The sequence below is a fragment of the Lampris incognitus genome, chromosome 12, assembly GCF_029633865.1.
Source record: "Lampris incognitus isolate fLamInc1 chromosome 12, fLamInc1.hap2, whole genome shotgun sequence".
NCBI lineage: Eukaryota > Metazoa > Chordata > Actinopteri > Lampriformes > Lampridae > Lampris > Lampris incognitus.
The window spans coordinates 3961168-3976051 of NC_079222.1; the positions used below are offsets into that span (position 1 = coordinate 3961168).

The window sequence follows — 14884 nt, forward strand, 5'->3', positions numbered from 1 at the left end:
CTGGAGGAACCCTAACGTGTGGTGAGACAAGCAGGAGTTCGACACTGGAGAGACGCCCCCTGCTGGCGGAAGCACGCAGACGAGCGCGAGGCGCTGTGATAAACACATTCAACTTAAGGGTCACCTGACTCCACCGGATAAACCACAACGGGCTCTGAACGAAGTCCCGAAGTCTTGACGTTTCAGAGTGTCGCGGACCCACATTAAAACCCATCCTTCCAGCGGACTTCCGTTCATAACTCAGAGTTTGTCACGCGGGGTAAAATGTCCGTATAAATAATATGATCTACAGCTGCTGTCAGTTGTCAGAACAGACATACAGAGTCGGGGAATACGGTGACGCCGTCAGAGAACTGACCACAGTAGCCAAGCAAGACGCAAGGCGGCACGTGGCCCAGGGGTCAGCGCTGTCACTTCGCGGCAAGAAGGTCCTGGGTTCGAACCCCGGGCTGGTCCAACCTTGGGGGGGTCATCCCAGGTCGTCCTCTGTGAGGAGTTGGCATGTTCTCCCCGTGTCTGTGGTGGGTTGTGCTCCGGTTTCCCCCACCATCAATAAGACATGCATGTTAGAGTTAATACCTTCTGTCTTTGCCCCTGAGCAAGGCATGGCAAGACGAACTGGAGTTGGTCCCCGGATGCTGCGCGGCGGCTGCCCACTGCTGCTAGCTGCACGGCTAGGACGGCTTACATCAGTGTTTCTCAACCCAGTCCTCAAGGACCCCCTATCCTGCAGGTTTTCTTTACCACCCTGAATAGGTACCTGTTGGCAGTTATTCAGCCAATCAGCAATGAATTGTGTCAGACGTCGCACACCTTGCATAATTAAGTGCTGCGAGATGATTGGTCGAGTAAGTACAAGCAGGGCTACCTATGCAGGGTTACAATGAAAACCTGCAAGATGGGGGGTCCTTGAGGACTGCGTTGAGAAACGCTGGCTTACATGCAGAGCAGAATTTCCCCACGGGGATCAATAGAGTATCTCAAAATCAACACATCAGAAGAACACACACCCTGTTGCAGCGAAGCGACGCGGACTACTGCCGACACACTCTCACAGACACAACATTTGGAGACAGTTTATTTACCATTCCCAAAACATATGCTGATTACCACCGTTACGTCAGCTGGTGTAGCGGGGCCAGATGTGACTGCGCATTCCAACATAGTGATGAATGAGGACAAATGAGCTATGAAGAGGATGGAGAGTGGAAAGGCAGTTGGTCCTGATGACATACCTGTGGAGGCATGGAGGTGTTTAGGAGAGATGGCAGTGGGGGTTTCTAACTAGATTGTTTAACACAATCTTGGAAAGTGAGAGGAGGCCTGAGGAGTGGAGAAGAAGCATACTGGTACCGATTTTCAAGAACAAGGGTGATGTGCAGAACTGTAGCAACTACAGAGGTATAAAGTTGATCAGCCACAGCATGAAGATATGGGAAAGAGTAACAGAAGCTAGGTTAAGAGGAGAGGTGATGATCAGTGAGCAGCAGTATGGTTTCATGCCATGAAAGAGCACCACAGATGCGATGTTTGCTTTGAGAATGTTGATGGAGAAGTATAGAGGAGGTCAGAAGGAGTTACATTGTGTCTTTGTGGATTTAGAGAAAGCATACGACAGGGTGCCGAGAGAGGAGGTGTGGTATTGTATGATGAAGACGGGAGTTGCAGAGAAGTATGTAGGAGTGGTGCAGGATATGTATGAGGGCAGTGTGACAGTGGAATGACAGATGGTTCAAGGTGGAGGTGGGAGTACATCAAGGATCGGCTCTGAGCCCTTTCTTGTTTGCAGTGGTGATGGACAGGTTGACGGACAAGATCAGGCAGGAGTCTCGGTGGACTGTGATGGTGGCGGATGACACTGTGATCTGTAGCGAAAGTAGGGTGCAGGTGGAGGAGAGCCTGGAGAGGTGGAGGTATGCACTGGAGAGAAGAGGAATGAAAGTCAGTAGGAGCAAGACGGAATACCTATGCGTGAATGAGAGGGAGGACAGTGGAATGGTGAGGATGCAAGGAGTGGAGGTGACGAAGGTGAATGAGTTTAAATACTTGGGGTCAACTGTCCAAAGTAACGGGGAGTGCAGTAGAGAGGTGAAGGAGAGAGTGCAGGCAGGGTGGAGTGGGTGGAGAAGAGTGTCAGGAGTGATGTGTGACAGAAGGGTACCAGCAAGAGTTAAAGGGAAGGTTTACCAGATGGTAGTGAGACCAGCTATGTTGTATGGTTTGGAGACAGTGGTACTGATGAAAAGACAGGAGGAGGAGCTGGAGGTGGCGGAGGTGAAGATGATAAGATTTTCATTGGGAGTGATGAAGAAGGACAGGATTAGGAAGGAGTCTATTAGAGGGACAGCTCAGGTTGGACGGTTTGGAGACAAAGCAAGAGAGACAAGATGGAGATGGTGTGGACATGTGTGGAGGAGAGATGCTGGGTATACTGGGAGAAGGATGCTGAATATGGAGCTGCCAGGGAAGAGGAGAAGAGGAAGGCCAAAGAGGAGGTTTATGGAGGTGGTGAGGGAGGACATGCAGGTGGCTGGTGTGACAGAGGCCGCAGACACGGCCAATTGTGTGTGTAGGGACCCAGCCGGAGGCAACACGGGGATTCGAACCCCTGGGGTGAAACATGATAACGGTACTCGAGGTCCGGCTCATGTGAGACATGATGCAGGAAAAACTCTGGGACATGATTTCCTCTCTTAAAACGAGCCAGCAATGCGAAACAGGAAACTCGTTGTTTCCGTCACAACACTACGACCATTACATGTATTTTGTGGTGTTTTTCAGTGTGTGTGTGTGTGTGTGTGTGTGTGTGTGTGTGTGTGTGTGTGTGTGTGTGTGTGTGTGTGTTGTTGTCTTTTAACTTCCAACCCGGGCGACTTTCACTGATGTTCTTTGTCTCGGTGATGTCCAGTTTGGCAGGTCAAAGTGACGAGTGCTCAAACAGGATGACCTGTGTTTGGCTGGACAGGCTGGACAGTCTGGAGGGCCTGAAGGCGCCGATCCGGGAGTACACCTCCACATCCGAGCTGGCGCCCCACGACAGGTGAGGGCTGGGCGGGGTGTTGTGGATGACGGGCAGTGGGAGAGGGAGAGTCAAGAGAGGTGGAGTTGGAGGCAGTGGGGGTGGAGGGATGAGGGGAGGCGGAGGGGGCACAGGAGGAGAGGGTAGAGGCGGTGGGTGCGGAGGGGACGCCGACGGGGGCGGCGGCGGTGGGTGGTTGGTGGGTGGTGTCGCCGTAGTAACAATCTGGACCACGGGGTTGACCTCAGAGATGTTTCCGTTCTTGGCAGGCGCCACCTGGGGATCTCTGAGGGTGTAGGTGGCGGCATGGTAGAAGCTGTAGTACCTCAGAGCCTGCCCCGCCCTGGCCACCCTCAGCCTATACGACACAAGACGACACAGCACAACACAACATGACACGACGCACAACACATCACAACACGACAGCACATGACAGGATATGCAACAAATGATACAACATCCAACCACGCGACACAAAATATCATAACACATGCAACACAACACAACACAACATAATGTCACATAACAGCAAACAACACAACACAACATACATGCCACAACACAAGAAAGCTCATCAGGCATTTCACTCCTACCTAAAACGACCATGGGCGGTCAAAATGACCGCCGGTGTTTAAACTCTATATTGTGTCAAGATAAATACCCAGCTGAGATATTAATGCGTTACATATGTTAGTGTGTCTGTTAAGAAACTAACTGACACCAAAATTAACATGTTAACAACTTTGATACTATTTTTAAACAATTTAAAATGGCCGCTGCCCAACGCCTGTAAACACTGCAGCACCTCGCTGGTAGTCATGGTGCATCTGTAACCAGACATGTTGTCAATAATCAAAAATCAAGTTTAGGCTATTTGTCTCCACTGGAGGGCGCTAGTGTGTTTCTAGGACAGAGCAACGAACTTCACGAAGGAAATGACGCGACCAACACACGTCATCAATATTGACATGACGCACACCATCACGCACAAATTAAGAGACGGTCATGTTGACCGCTGGTGGTCGTTTTAGGTAGATCTTATCTTCCTTTCTTTTTTGCGATTGATCTCAAACTCATTTTAATGCAAATATGTGCAATTGTAGGAGAATGCAGGGAGCGGCAGGTCTGTAAGTTTTTAAAAAAAAATTCCACAAAGTTTTAAAACTTTGAAAACCCAAATGGCCAGACAGTTTTGATCGTTCTGGTGTTAAATCTGTTTTATTATCCTGTTCTTACAGACTGTACGCCACTGAGGTCAGTAGTGGCTGTTGCAGGGCAGTAAGGCAGTGAGGTCAGTAGTGGTTGTTGCAGGGCAGTAAGGCAGTGAGGTCAGTAATGGCTGTTGCAGGACAGTAGAGCAGTGAGGTCAGTAGTGGCTGTTGCAGGACAGTACGGCAGTGAGGTCAGTAGTGGCTGTTGCAGGGCAGTAAGGCAGTGAGGTCAGTAGTGGTTGGTGCAGGGCAGTACGGCAGTGAGGTCAGTAGTGGCTGTTGCAGGACAGTAAGGCAGTGAGGTCAGTAGTGGTTGGTGCAGGGCAGTACGGCAGTGAGGTCAGTAGTGGCTGTTGCAGGGCAGTAAGGCAGTGAGGTCAGTAGTGGTTGTTGAAAGGGGAAGTAAGGCAGTGAGGTCAGTAGTGGCTGTTGCAGGGCAGTGAGGCAGTGAGGTCAGTAGTGGCTGTTGCAGGGCAGTAAGGCAGTGAGGTCAGTAGTGGTTGGTGCAGGGCAGTACGGCAGTGAGGTCAGTAGTGGCTGTTGCAGGACAGTAAGGCAGTGAGGTCAGTAGTGGTTGGTGCAGGGCAGTACGGCAGTGAGGTCAGTAGTGGCTGTTGCAGGGCAGTAAGGCAGTGAGGTCAGTAGTGGTTGTTGAAAGGGGAAGTAAGGCAGTGAGGTCAGTAGTGGCTGTTGCAGGGCAGTGAGGCAGTGAGGTCAGTAGTGGCTGTTGCAGGGCAGTAAGGCAGTGAGGTCAGTAGTGGTTGTTGCAGGGCAGTGAGGCAGTGAGGTCAGTAGTGGCTGTTGCAGGGCAGTAAGGCAGTGAGGTCAGTAGTGGTTGTTGCAGGGCAGTAAGGCAGTGAGGTCAGTAGTGGTTGTTGCAGGGCAGTAAGGCAGTGAGGTCAGTAGTGGCTGTTGCAGGACAGTAAGGCAGTGAGGTCAGTAGTGGCTGTTGCAGGGCAGTAAGGCAGTGAGGTCAGTAGTGGCTGTTGCAGGGCAGTAAGGCAGTGAGGTCAGTAGTGGCTGTTGCAGGACAGTAAGGCAGTGAGGTCAGTAGTGGCTGTTGCAGGGCTGTAAGGCAGTGAGGTCAGTAGTGGTTGGTGCAGGGCAGTACGGCAGTGAGGTCAGTAGTGGCTGTTGCAGGGCAGTAAGGCAGTGAGGTCAGTAGTGGTTGGTGCAGGGCAGTAAGGCAGTGAGGTCAGTAGTGGCTGTTGCAGGACAGTAAGGCAGTGAGGTCAGTAGTGGCTGTTGCAGGGCTGTAAGGCAGTGAGGTCAGTAGTGGTTGGTGCAGGGCAGTACGGCAGTGAGGTCAGTAGTGGCTGTTGCAGGACAGTACGGCAGTGAGGTCAGTAGTGGCTGTTGCAGGGCAGTAAGGCAGTGAGGTCAGTAGTGGTTGGTGCAGGGCAGTACGGCAGTGAGGTCAGTAGTGGCTGTTGCAGGACAGTATGGCAGTGAGGTCAGTAGTGGTTGGTGCAGGGCAGTACGGCAGTGAGGTCAGTAGTGGCTGTTGCAGGGCAGTAAGGCAGTGAGGTCAGTAGTGGTTGGTGCAGGGCAGTAAGGCAGTGAGGTCAGTAGTGGCTGTTGCAGGGCAGTACGGCAGTGAGGTCAGTAGTGGCTGTTGCAGGACAGTACGGCAGTGAGGTCAGTAGTGGCTGTTGCAGGACAGTACGGCAGTGAGGTCAGTAGTGGCTGTTGCAGGGCAGTAAGGCAGTGAGGTCAGTAGTGGCTGTTGCAGGGCAGTAAGGCAGTGAGGTCAGCAGTACCCGCCCAACTGACAGCCCCTTGACATCTCCCACATCATGTTGCTTTCTTGGTCACAGAATACTGGTCTCTGATTGGCTGCTGGAGGGTGTGCGTTAAAACTGTTTAATAAACACCTAATTGGGCGGAGATTAATCGCTGTTCTAAAGTCATATGCCGGGCACAATTCATTATGTTCCCATAGCAACACGCTGTTCTACGTAACCATAGCAACACGCTGTTCTATGTAACAATAGCAACAAGCTAAATCAGTAGCGACCCCAGTAAACATTCAAAGGTTTTGCTTGGCAGCCAACTTTTGCTTCATAACCCCCCCCCCTTTCTTCTCCCCAGTTGTACCCGGCCAATTACCCCACTCTTCCGAACCGTCCCGGTCTCTGCTCCGCCCCCTCTGCTGATCCGGGGGGGGGGGGCTGCAGACTACCACATGCCTCCCCCAAGACATGTGGAATCACCAGCCGCTTTTCACCTGACAGTGAGGAGTTTCACCAGGGGGACGTAGCGCGTGGGAGGATCACACTACTCCCCCCACTTCCCACTCTCCCCTGAGCAGGCGCTCCTACCGACCAGAGGGGGCGCTAGTGCAGCAACCAGGACACATACCGACATCCGACTTTCCATCTGCAGACACGGCCAATTGTGTCTGTAGGGAGGCCCGACCAAGCCTGTAACACGGGGATTCGAACTGGCGATCCCCGTGTTGGTAGGCAACGTAACAGACCGCCACGCCACCAGGACGCCCCTAAGTTTAATGGTTTGATCCAGTCTGCAGAGGCGACAGCCACCCACCTGCAGGGGCACTCTCCACGTGTATGGGAGGAGGCATGTGGTAGTCTGCAGCCCTCCCCGGATCAGCAGAGGGGGTGGAGCAGAGACCGGGACGGCTCGGAAGAGCGGGGTGATTGGCCAAGTACAGTAGGGGAGAAAGGGGGGGGGGGAATCCCCCCTCCCCCAAAAAAGAAAAAAGACTAAACTTGGCCACTAACTAACATGTGCATTGTGCTTGCAACCGAATCAGCTTGTTGCTATGGTTACATAGCATCTTTATGGCTCGCGCGTGGATCTAGAACAGTGATTAAATTTTGGCTGAACTTCGTGTTCATTACACAGTTTAAATGCACATCCTGCAGCCAATCAGAGACAACTATTCTCTGTGACCATGCTGTAAAAATAACTGACCACAGAGGGCCTTAACTGACCATCATATTCATGAACAGTATTGAGGCGCACCCTCAAGCCAATCAGAAACGAGCTGTCCTCGTGACCATGGTATAACGTCCTGCACACCTCGTCTCATTACATAACCCACCTGTGTCTCATCTGGAGGAGTTTGTACAAGAGCAGCAGAATCACAGCTCCTGCCACAGCCACCAGAAGCACAGTCACCCGCAAATCCACGTCCCAACATGGTTTCCCAGGACCAGGGGAGCCGCAGGCCTTAGGGGGACGTGGTGTCTGCAGCTGGAGTGAACCTTCCATCCCTCTCTTAGGACTGATGATGCTGTGGGCCTGGACAGGCCGGATGGTGTCCATTAGGACTGGGTGTTGGTCGTGGGGTCAGGCAAGGGAAGGTTTGACTGGTCTTTACTTGGGACCCGTTGACTAAGCCGCATTGCGGACAGGTTTGATCCTGGTCCCGGAGGTTGGGAGGATGGATGCCTGCCAGATGTGAAAAGATGTCCCGGGTTGTGTAGAGTAATGGCGAGGCTGGGACGGCGCCTTCAGACGTTCTCGCCTCTGATGCCTTGGCGGTCTGGTGGTCTGGCGGTCTGTGAGATAAAGATCACTCAATCAAAATGTGTAGCTGCACGAGCTGCCAAAACAAGATGAATTTAAAAAAGTTAAATCATGGAAAAGTCTTTGGTCTTGATTGTCTTCTCTCTCTCTCTCTCTTTTTCTTTTTTTTGAGGGGGGGTTCCCCTTTTTTCTCCCCCATTGTGTCCGGCCTATTACCCCACTCTTCTGAGCCGTCCCGGTCTCTGCTCCACCCCCTCTGCTGATCCGGGGAGGGCTGCAGACTACCACATGCCTCCTCCCATACATGTGGAGTCACCAGCCGCTTCTTTTCACCTGACAGTGAGGAGTTTCACCAGGGGGATGTAGCACGTGGGAGGATCACATTATTCCCCCCGGTTCCCCCTCCCCCCTGAACAGGCGCCCCGACCGACCAGGACACATACCCACATCCGGCTTCCTACCCGCAGACACGGCCTATCGTGTCGGTAGGGATGCCCGACCAAGCCGGTGGCAACACGGGGATTCGAACCGGCGATCCCCGTGTTGGTAGGCAACAGAATAGACCAGTACGCCACCCGGACGCCCCTTGTTTTTTCTTTAACGTCAACAAGAATTTTAAAATCACCTCCAGGACTCTAATGAAGGGCACGTCAGCGACGTGAGCTAATTACACTCCGCAGCGCATGGTCAATCTTAAAACCGACGTCTAAACAAGTGGACCGGTAGCAGAACCTGACCACCGACTAACAAGTGGACCGGTAACAGAAAACCTGACCACAGACCAACAAGTGGACCGGTAACAGAACCTGACCACCGACCAACAAGTGGACCGGCAACAGAACCCGACCACCGACCAACAAGTGGACCGGTAACAGAACCTGACCACCGACCAACAAGTGGACCGGTAAGAAAACCTGACCACCGACCTACAAGTGGACCGGCAACAGAACCTGACCACCCACCAACAAGTGGACCGGTAACAGAACCTGACCACTGACCAACAAGTGGACCGGTAAGAAAACCTGACCACCGACCAACAAGTGGACCGGTAACAGAACCCGACCACCCACCAACAAGTGGACCGGTAAGAAAACCTGACCACAGACCAACAAGTGGACCGGCAACAGAACCTGACCACCGACCAACAAGTGGACCGGTAACAGAACCTGACCACCGACCAACAAGTGGACCGGTAAGAAAACCTGACCACCGACCAACAAGTGGACCGGTAACAGAACCTGACCACCGACCAACAAGTGGACCGGTAAGAAAACCTGACCACCGACCAACAAGTGGACCGGCAACAGAACCTGACCACCGACCAACAAGTGGACCGGGAACAGAACCCGACCACCCACCAACAAGTGGACCAGTAACAGAACCTGACCACCGACCAACAAGTGCAGACCCCAGCAGCACTCGTGTCTTAACACAGCATGACCTGACACTACACCGGAAGTGACTTGCTAAGATGAAGATTTTCATCGTCATCATCGTTATTGTTTTTCAGTAGTAAAGAGGGACTGATCATACATAATCATCATCATCATCATCATCATATAATATGATATTCACTGCTTCAGAGACCAAAGCTTTGATTAACATCTTGAGAGTCCCTTAATTAGAAAACGGTTTGCAACTCACGTCACCGCGGTCCAGCAGCGTCTGTGCTGCGGGGCCTCCAGACAAGGAAAACACTAAACCCACCAGGCAGGACCGCTTCTCCTCAGCTTTCCAGGATCCAGTGAGGCATTCCAGGGCTTGCCAGCAGGAGGAAGTCGGTAAGAACAGCAGGAAGCGGTTCGCTTCCCTCGGACACGTTCTGAGGGGTCTGATTGGAGAGCCTCCCCGAGCACCATGGCAACAGGAAACGAGTCAAGGACGTCTTTACTGGCTGGTTGTTGTTTTATGGACTGGACAGCTTAGAATGAGCCCGAACACACTCATCCACACATATGTGCACGCACACACACATGCACACAAGCATCAAAAACATGTGCTTTCACTAAATACCCCCCCCCCCGCGCGCGGACACGTGCAGGGTAATAGCTTGCAGCCTAAACTGCCGTGGGAAAACCTGCAGCTCTGTCTCGGCTCATCCCTCACCCAAGCTCTCTCCCTACACACGACATTCCACATCCTCTCTCTTTTGCTTTTTTCTGTGTGGAGTTTCCCCCTTTTTTCCTCCCCCATTGTACCCGGCCAATCACCCCACTCTTCCGAGACGTACCTCGCGCTGCTCCACCCCCTCTGCCGATCCGGGGAGGGCTGCAGACCACCACATGCCTCCTCCCATACATGTGGAGAGCGCCCCTGCAGGTGGGTGGCGGCTCGCCTCTGCAGACATGTGGAGTCACCAGCTGCTTCTTTTCACCTGACAGTGAGGAGTTTCACCAGGGGGACGTAGCGCGTGGGAGGATCACACTATTCCCCCGAGCCCCCCCCGAACACGTGCCCCGAGCGACCAGAGGAGGCGCTAGTGCAGCGACCAGGACACATACCCACATCCGGCTTCCCACCCGCAGACACGGCCAATTGTGTCTGTAGGGACGCCCGACCAAGCCAGAGGTAACACGGGGAATCGAACCGGCGATCCCTGTGTTGGTAGGCAACAGAATAGACCAGTACGCTACCCGGACGCCCAATAATCCAGATGTTCTACCTTTAGAATAAAAGGAACTGAAATGTCTCATCACTCATCACAATACCTGCTGAGTCAACAGCTCCTGCAGACACGAAGGCCAGTCCAGCCCTCCGTGGGCTCGGGGCAAAAACATGGCGGCGGCGGCAGCATCACAATGTGCAGAAGCTGACCTGCAGACTACACAGGCGGACCTGAACAAAGGCGTCTCAAAGTGGAGGAGACCTGCCGGGTTCAGTGGCACGATACAAGCCCACGTTAGTCACGGCAGTGCCGGAGTGGGTCAACACAGGAAGGGAGGAGGTGCAGGCGTGACAGACTGGCCGCTATCTGATGGAGCCAGCATGCAGGAAATGATTAAAGGACTCCGTCAGGGAACTAGGCCTGCTCGGCTCTCATTTCTCTGTCTAATAATACATTTTGATTCTGAGCCAGGCCAAAGGAGCAACTCCTGCCACTCTCCCAAAGGAGCAACTCCTGCCACTCTCTCGAAGGAGCAACTCCTGCCACTCTCTCGAAGGAGCAACTCCTGCCACTCTCTCGAAGGAGCAACTCCTGCCACTCTCTCGAAGGAGCAACTCCTGCCACTCTCTCGAAGGAGCAACTCCTGCCACTCTATCGAAGGAGCAACTCCTGCCACTCTCTCGAAGGAGCAACTCCTGCCACTCTCTCAGTATCTCCTGCTGGTACCCTCACACAACCAAGCGATGTTGACGAAGAGATTACTACTACTGCCACTTTTGATTTTTCCCATTAGGGGGCGCCACAGCGGATCATCCGTTTCCATCTCTTCCTGTCCTCTGCACCTTCCTCTGTCACACCAGCCACCTGCATGTCCTCCCTCACCACATCCATAAACCTCCTCTTTGGCCTTCCTCTTCTCCTCTTCCCTGGCAGCTCCATATTCAGCATCCTTCTCCCAGTATACCCAGCATCTCTCCTCCACACATGTCCACACCATCTCAATCTTGTCTCTCTTGCTTTGTCTCCACACCGTCGAACCTGAGCTGTCCCTCTAATATACTCCTTCCTAATCCTGTCCTTCTTCATCACTCCCAATGAAAATCTTATCATCTTCATCTCTGCCACCTCCACCTCCAGCTCCACCTCCTGTCTTTTCATCAGTGCCACTGTCTCCAAACCATACAACATAGCTGGTCTCACCACCATCTTGTAAGCCTTCCCTTCGTCACCTCCACTCTGGAGGTGACCATTCTGCTGTCCTCCCCCCCGTATTCCGTCTTTCATTCCTCTTCTCTCCAGTGCATACCTCCACCTCTCCAGGCTCTCCTCCACCTGCACCCTACTCTCACTACAGATCACAATGTCATCAACAAACATCATCATCCACGGAGACTCCTGCCTGATCTCGTCCGTCAACCTGTCCATCACCACTGCAAACAAGAAAGGGCTCAGAGCCGATCCTTGAAGTAGTCCCACCTCCACCTTGAACCCACCTGTCATTCCAGCCACACACCTCACCACTGTCACACCTCCCTCATACATATCCTGCACCACTCCGACATATGGCTTCGACTTTTCATGAGACAAGAAAGATAAAGGAGAAAATAAACACAAATCATATATAAATATTATATATATATCTTTGTTAAAAGAAACACTCAACGGTAGGGAGAGGGCTAAAACATAAGGAGCAAAATAAGCCAGTGAGTCAAGTAATTTTTTTATGAGACAGTACAAGCCTATTCTGGGTTCGAGCCCCGGGGTAGTCCAAACTCGGGGGTCGTCCCGGGTCGTCCTCTGTGTGGAGTTTGCATGTTCTCCCCGTGTCTGTGTAGGTTTCCTCCAGGGGCTCCGGTTTCCTCCCACAGTCCAAAGACATGTAGGTCAGGTGGATCAAAGACATGTAGGTCAGGTGGATCAAAGACATGTAGGTCAGGTGAATCAAAGACATGTAGGTCAGCTGAATCAAAGACATGTAGGTCAGCTGAATCAAAGACATGTAGGTCAGGTGGATCAAAGACATGTAGGTCAGGTGGATCAAAGACATGTAGGTCAGGTGGATCAAAGACATGTAGGTCAGGTGGATCAAAGACATGTAGGTCAGGTGGATCAAAGACTTGTAGGTCAGGTGGATCAAAGACATGTAGGTCAGGTGGATCAAAGACATGTAGGTCAGGTGGATCAAAGACTTGTAGGTCAGGTGGATCAAAGACATGTAGGTCAGGTGGATCAAAGACATGTAGGTCAGGTGGATCAAAGACTTGTAGGTCAGGTGGATCAAAGACATGTAGGTCAGCTGAATCAAAGACATGTAGGTCAGGTGGATCAAAGACATGTAGGTCAGGTGGATCAAAGACTTGTAGGTCAGGTGGATCAAAGACTTGTAGGTCAGGTGGATCAAAGACATGTAGGTCAGCTGAATCGGCCGTACTACATTGTCCCTAGGTGTGTGTGTGTGTGTGTGTGTGTGTGTCGACAGCCTGGCGGCCTGTCCACACACACACACATATATATATATATATATATATATATATATATATATATATATATATATATGTATATATATATACACTACCGTTCAAAAGTTTGGGATCACCCAAACAATTTTGTGTTTTCCATGGAAAGTCACACTTATTCACCACCATATGTTGTGAAATGAATAGAAAATAGAGTCAAGACATTGACAAGGTTAGAAATAATGATTTGTATTTGAAATAAGAGTTTTTTTACATCAAACTTTGCTTTCGTCAAAGAATCCTCCATTTGCAGCAATTACAGCATCGCAGACCTTTGGCATTCTAGCTGTTAATTTGTTGAGGTAATCTGGAGAAATTGCACCCCACGCTTCCAGAAGCAGCTCCCACAAGTTGGATTGGTTGGATGGGCACTTCTTGCGTACCATACGGTCAAGCTGCTCCCACAACAGCTCAATGGGGTTCAGATCTGGTGACTGGGCTGGCCACTCCATTACCGATAGAATACCAGCTGCCTGCTTCTGCTCTAAATAGTTCTTGCACAATTTGGAGGTGTGTTTAGGGTCATTGTCCTGTTGTAGGATGAAATTGGCTCCAATCAAGCGCTGTCCACTGGGTATGGCATGGCGTTGCAAAATGGAGTGATAGCCTTCCTTATTCAGAATCCCTTTTACCCTGTACAAATCTCCCACCTTACCAGCACCAAAGCAACCCCAGACCATCACATTACCTCCACCATGCTTAACAGATGGCGTCAGGCAGTCTTCCAGCATCTTTTCATTTGTTCTGCGTCTCACAAACGTTCTTCTTTGTGATCCAAACACCTCAAACTTGGATTCATCCGTCCACAACACTTTTTTCCAGTCTTCCTCTGTCCAATGTCTGTGTTCTTTTGCCCATCTTAATCTTTTTCTTTTATTGGTCAGTCTCAGATATGGCTTTTTCTTTGCCACTCTGCCCTGAAGCCCAGAATCCCGCAGCCGCCTCTTCACTGTAGATGTTGACACTGGTGTTTTGCGGGTACTATTTAATGAAGATGCCAGTTGGGGACCTGTGAGGCGTCTGTTTCTCAAACTAGAGACTCTAATGTACTTATCTTCTTGCTCAGTTGTGCAACGCGGCCTCCCACTTCTTTTTCTACTCTGGTTAGAGCCTGTTTGTGCTGTCCTCTGAAGGGAGTAGTACACACCGGTGTAGGAAATCTTCAATTTCTTAGCAATTTCTCGCATGGAATAGCCTTCATTTCTAAGAACAAGAATAGACTGTCGAGTTTCAGATGAAAGCTCTCTTTTTCTGGCCATTTTGAGCGTTTAATTGACCCCACAAATGTGATGCTCCAGAAACTCAATCTGCTCAAAGGAAGGTCAGTTTTGTAGCTTCTGTAACGAGCTAAACTGTTTTCAGATGTGTGAACATGATTGCACAAGGGTTTTCTAATCATCAATTAGCCTTCTGAGCCAATGAGCAAACACATTGTACCATTAGAACACTGGAATGATAGTTGCTTGAAATGGGCCTCTATACACCTATGTAGATATTGCACCAAAAACCAGACATTTGCAGCTAGAATAGTCATTTACCACATTAGCAATGTATAGAGTGTATTTCTTTAAAGTTAAGACTAGTTTAAAGTTATCTCCATTGAAAAGTACAGTGCTTTTCCTTCAAAAATATGGACATTTCAATGTGATCCCAAACTTTTGAACGGTAGTGTATATATATATATATATATATGTGTGTGTGTGTGTGTGTGTGTGTGTGTGTGTGTGTGTGTGTGTGTGTGTGTGTGTGTCTGTGTGTGTCTGTGTGTGTATATGTGTGGATATGTGTGTGTATGTATGTATGTATGTATGTATGTATGTATGTATGTATGTATGTATGTATGTATGTATGTATGTATGTATGTATGTATGTATAAAGATATATAAAGAAAACAGGCGATATTCATCATAGGCCTTTAGACTTATATGACAAAGGAAAATATTGGTTGGACCCAGCTACTATATGCAGACCATAAGGAAAATATAGGTTGGTTAGGAGAATTCAGGGCTCTTTAAAACTACTGTGAAGACAAACTCAA

General features: G+C 50.6%; 1 protein-coding gene across 1 annotated transcript; it reads right to left on the bottom strand.

Annotated features, from left to right (window-relative positions):
- Positions 1–2302: 2302 nt before the first annotated feature.
- Positions 2303–7754, bottom strand: LOC130122086 (amyloid beta A4 precursor protein-binding family B member 1-interacting protein). The gene is made up of 2 exons (XM_056291118.1): positions 7298–7754; positions 2303–3377 (listed from the first exon to the last, which is right to left on the bottom strand). Exons 1-2 carry the CDS (start codon positions 7519–7521, stop codon positions 2918–2920), a joined length of 684 nt encoding a protein of 227 aa, XP_056147093.1. The 5' UTR covers positions 7522–7754; the 3' UTR covers positions 2303–2917.
- Positions 7755–14884: the final 7130 nt, after the last annotated feature.

Excerpts from the sequence above, each read along its gene's own strand:
- LOC130122086 (XM_056291118.1), bottom strand. The coding sequence starts at position 7,521 with ATGGACACCATCCGGCCTGTCCAGGCCCACAGCATCATCAGTCCTAAG. Across the intron at positions 3,378-7,297 it reads CTCCTCCAGATGAGACACAG|GCTGAGGGTGGCCAGGGCGG; the intron begins GTGGGTTATGTA and ends TGTGTCGTATAG.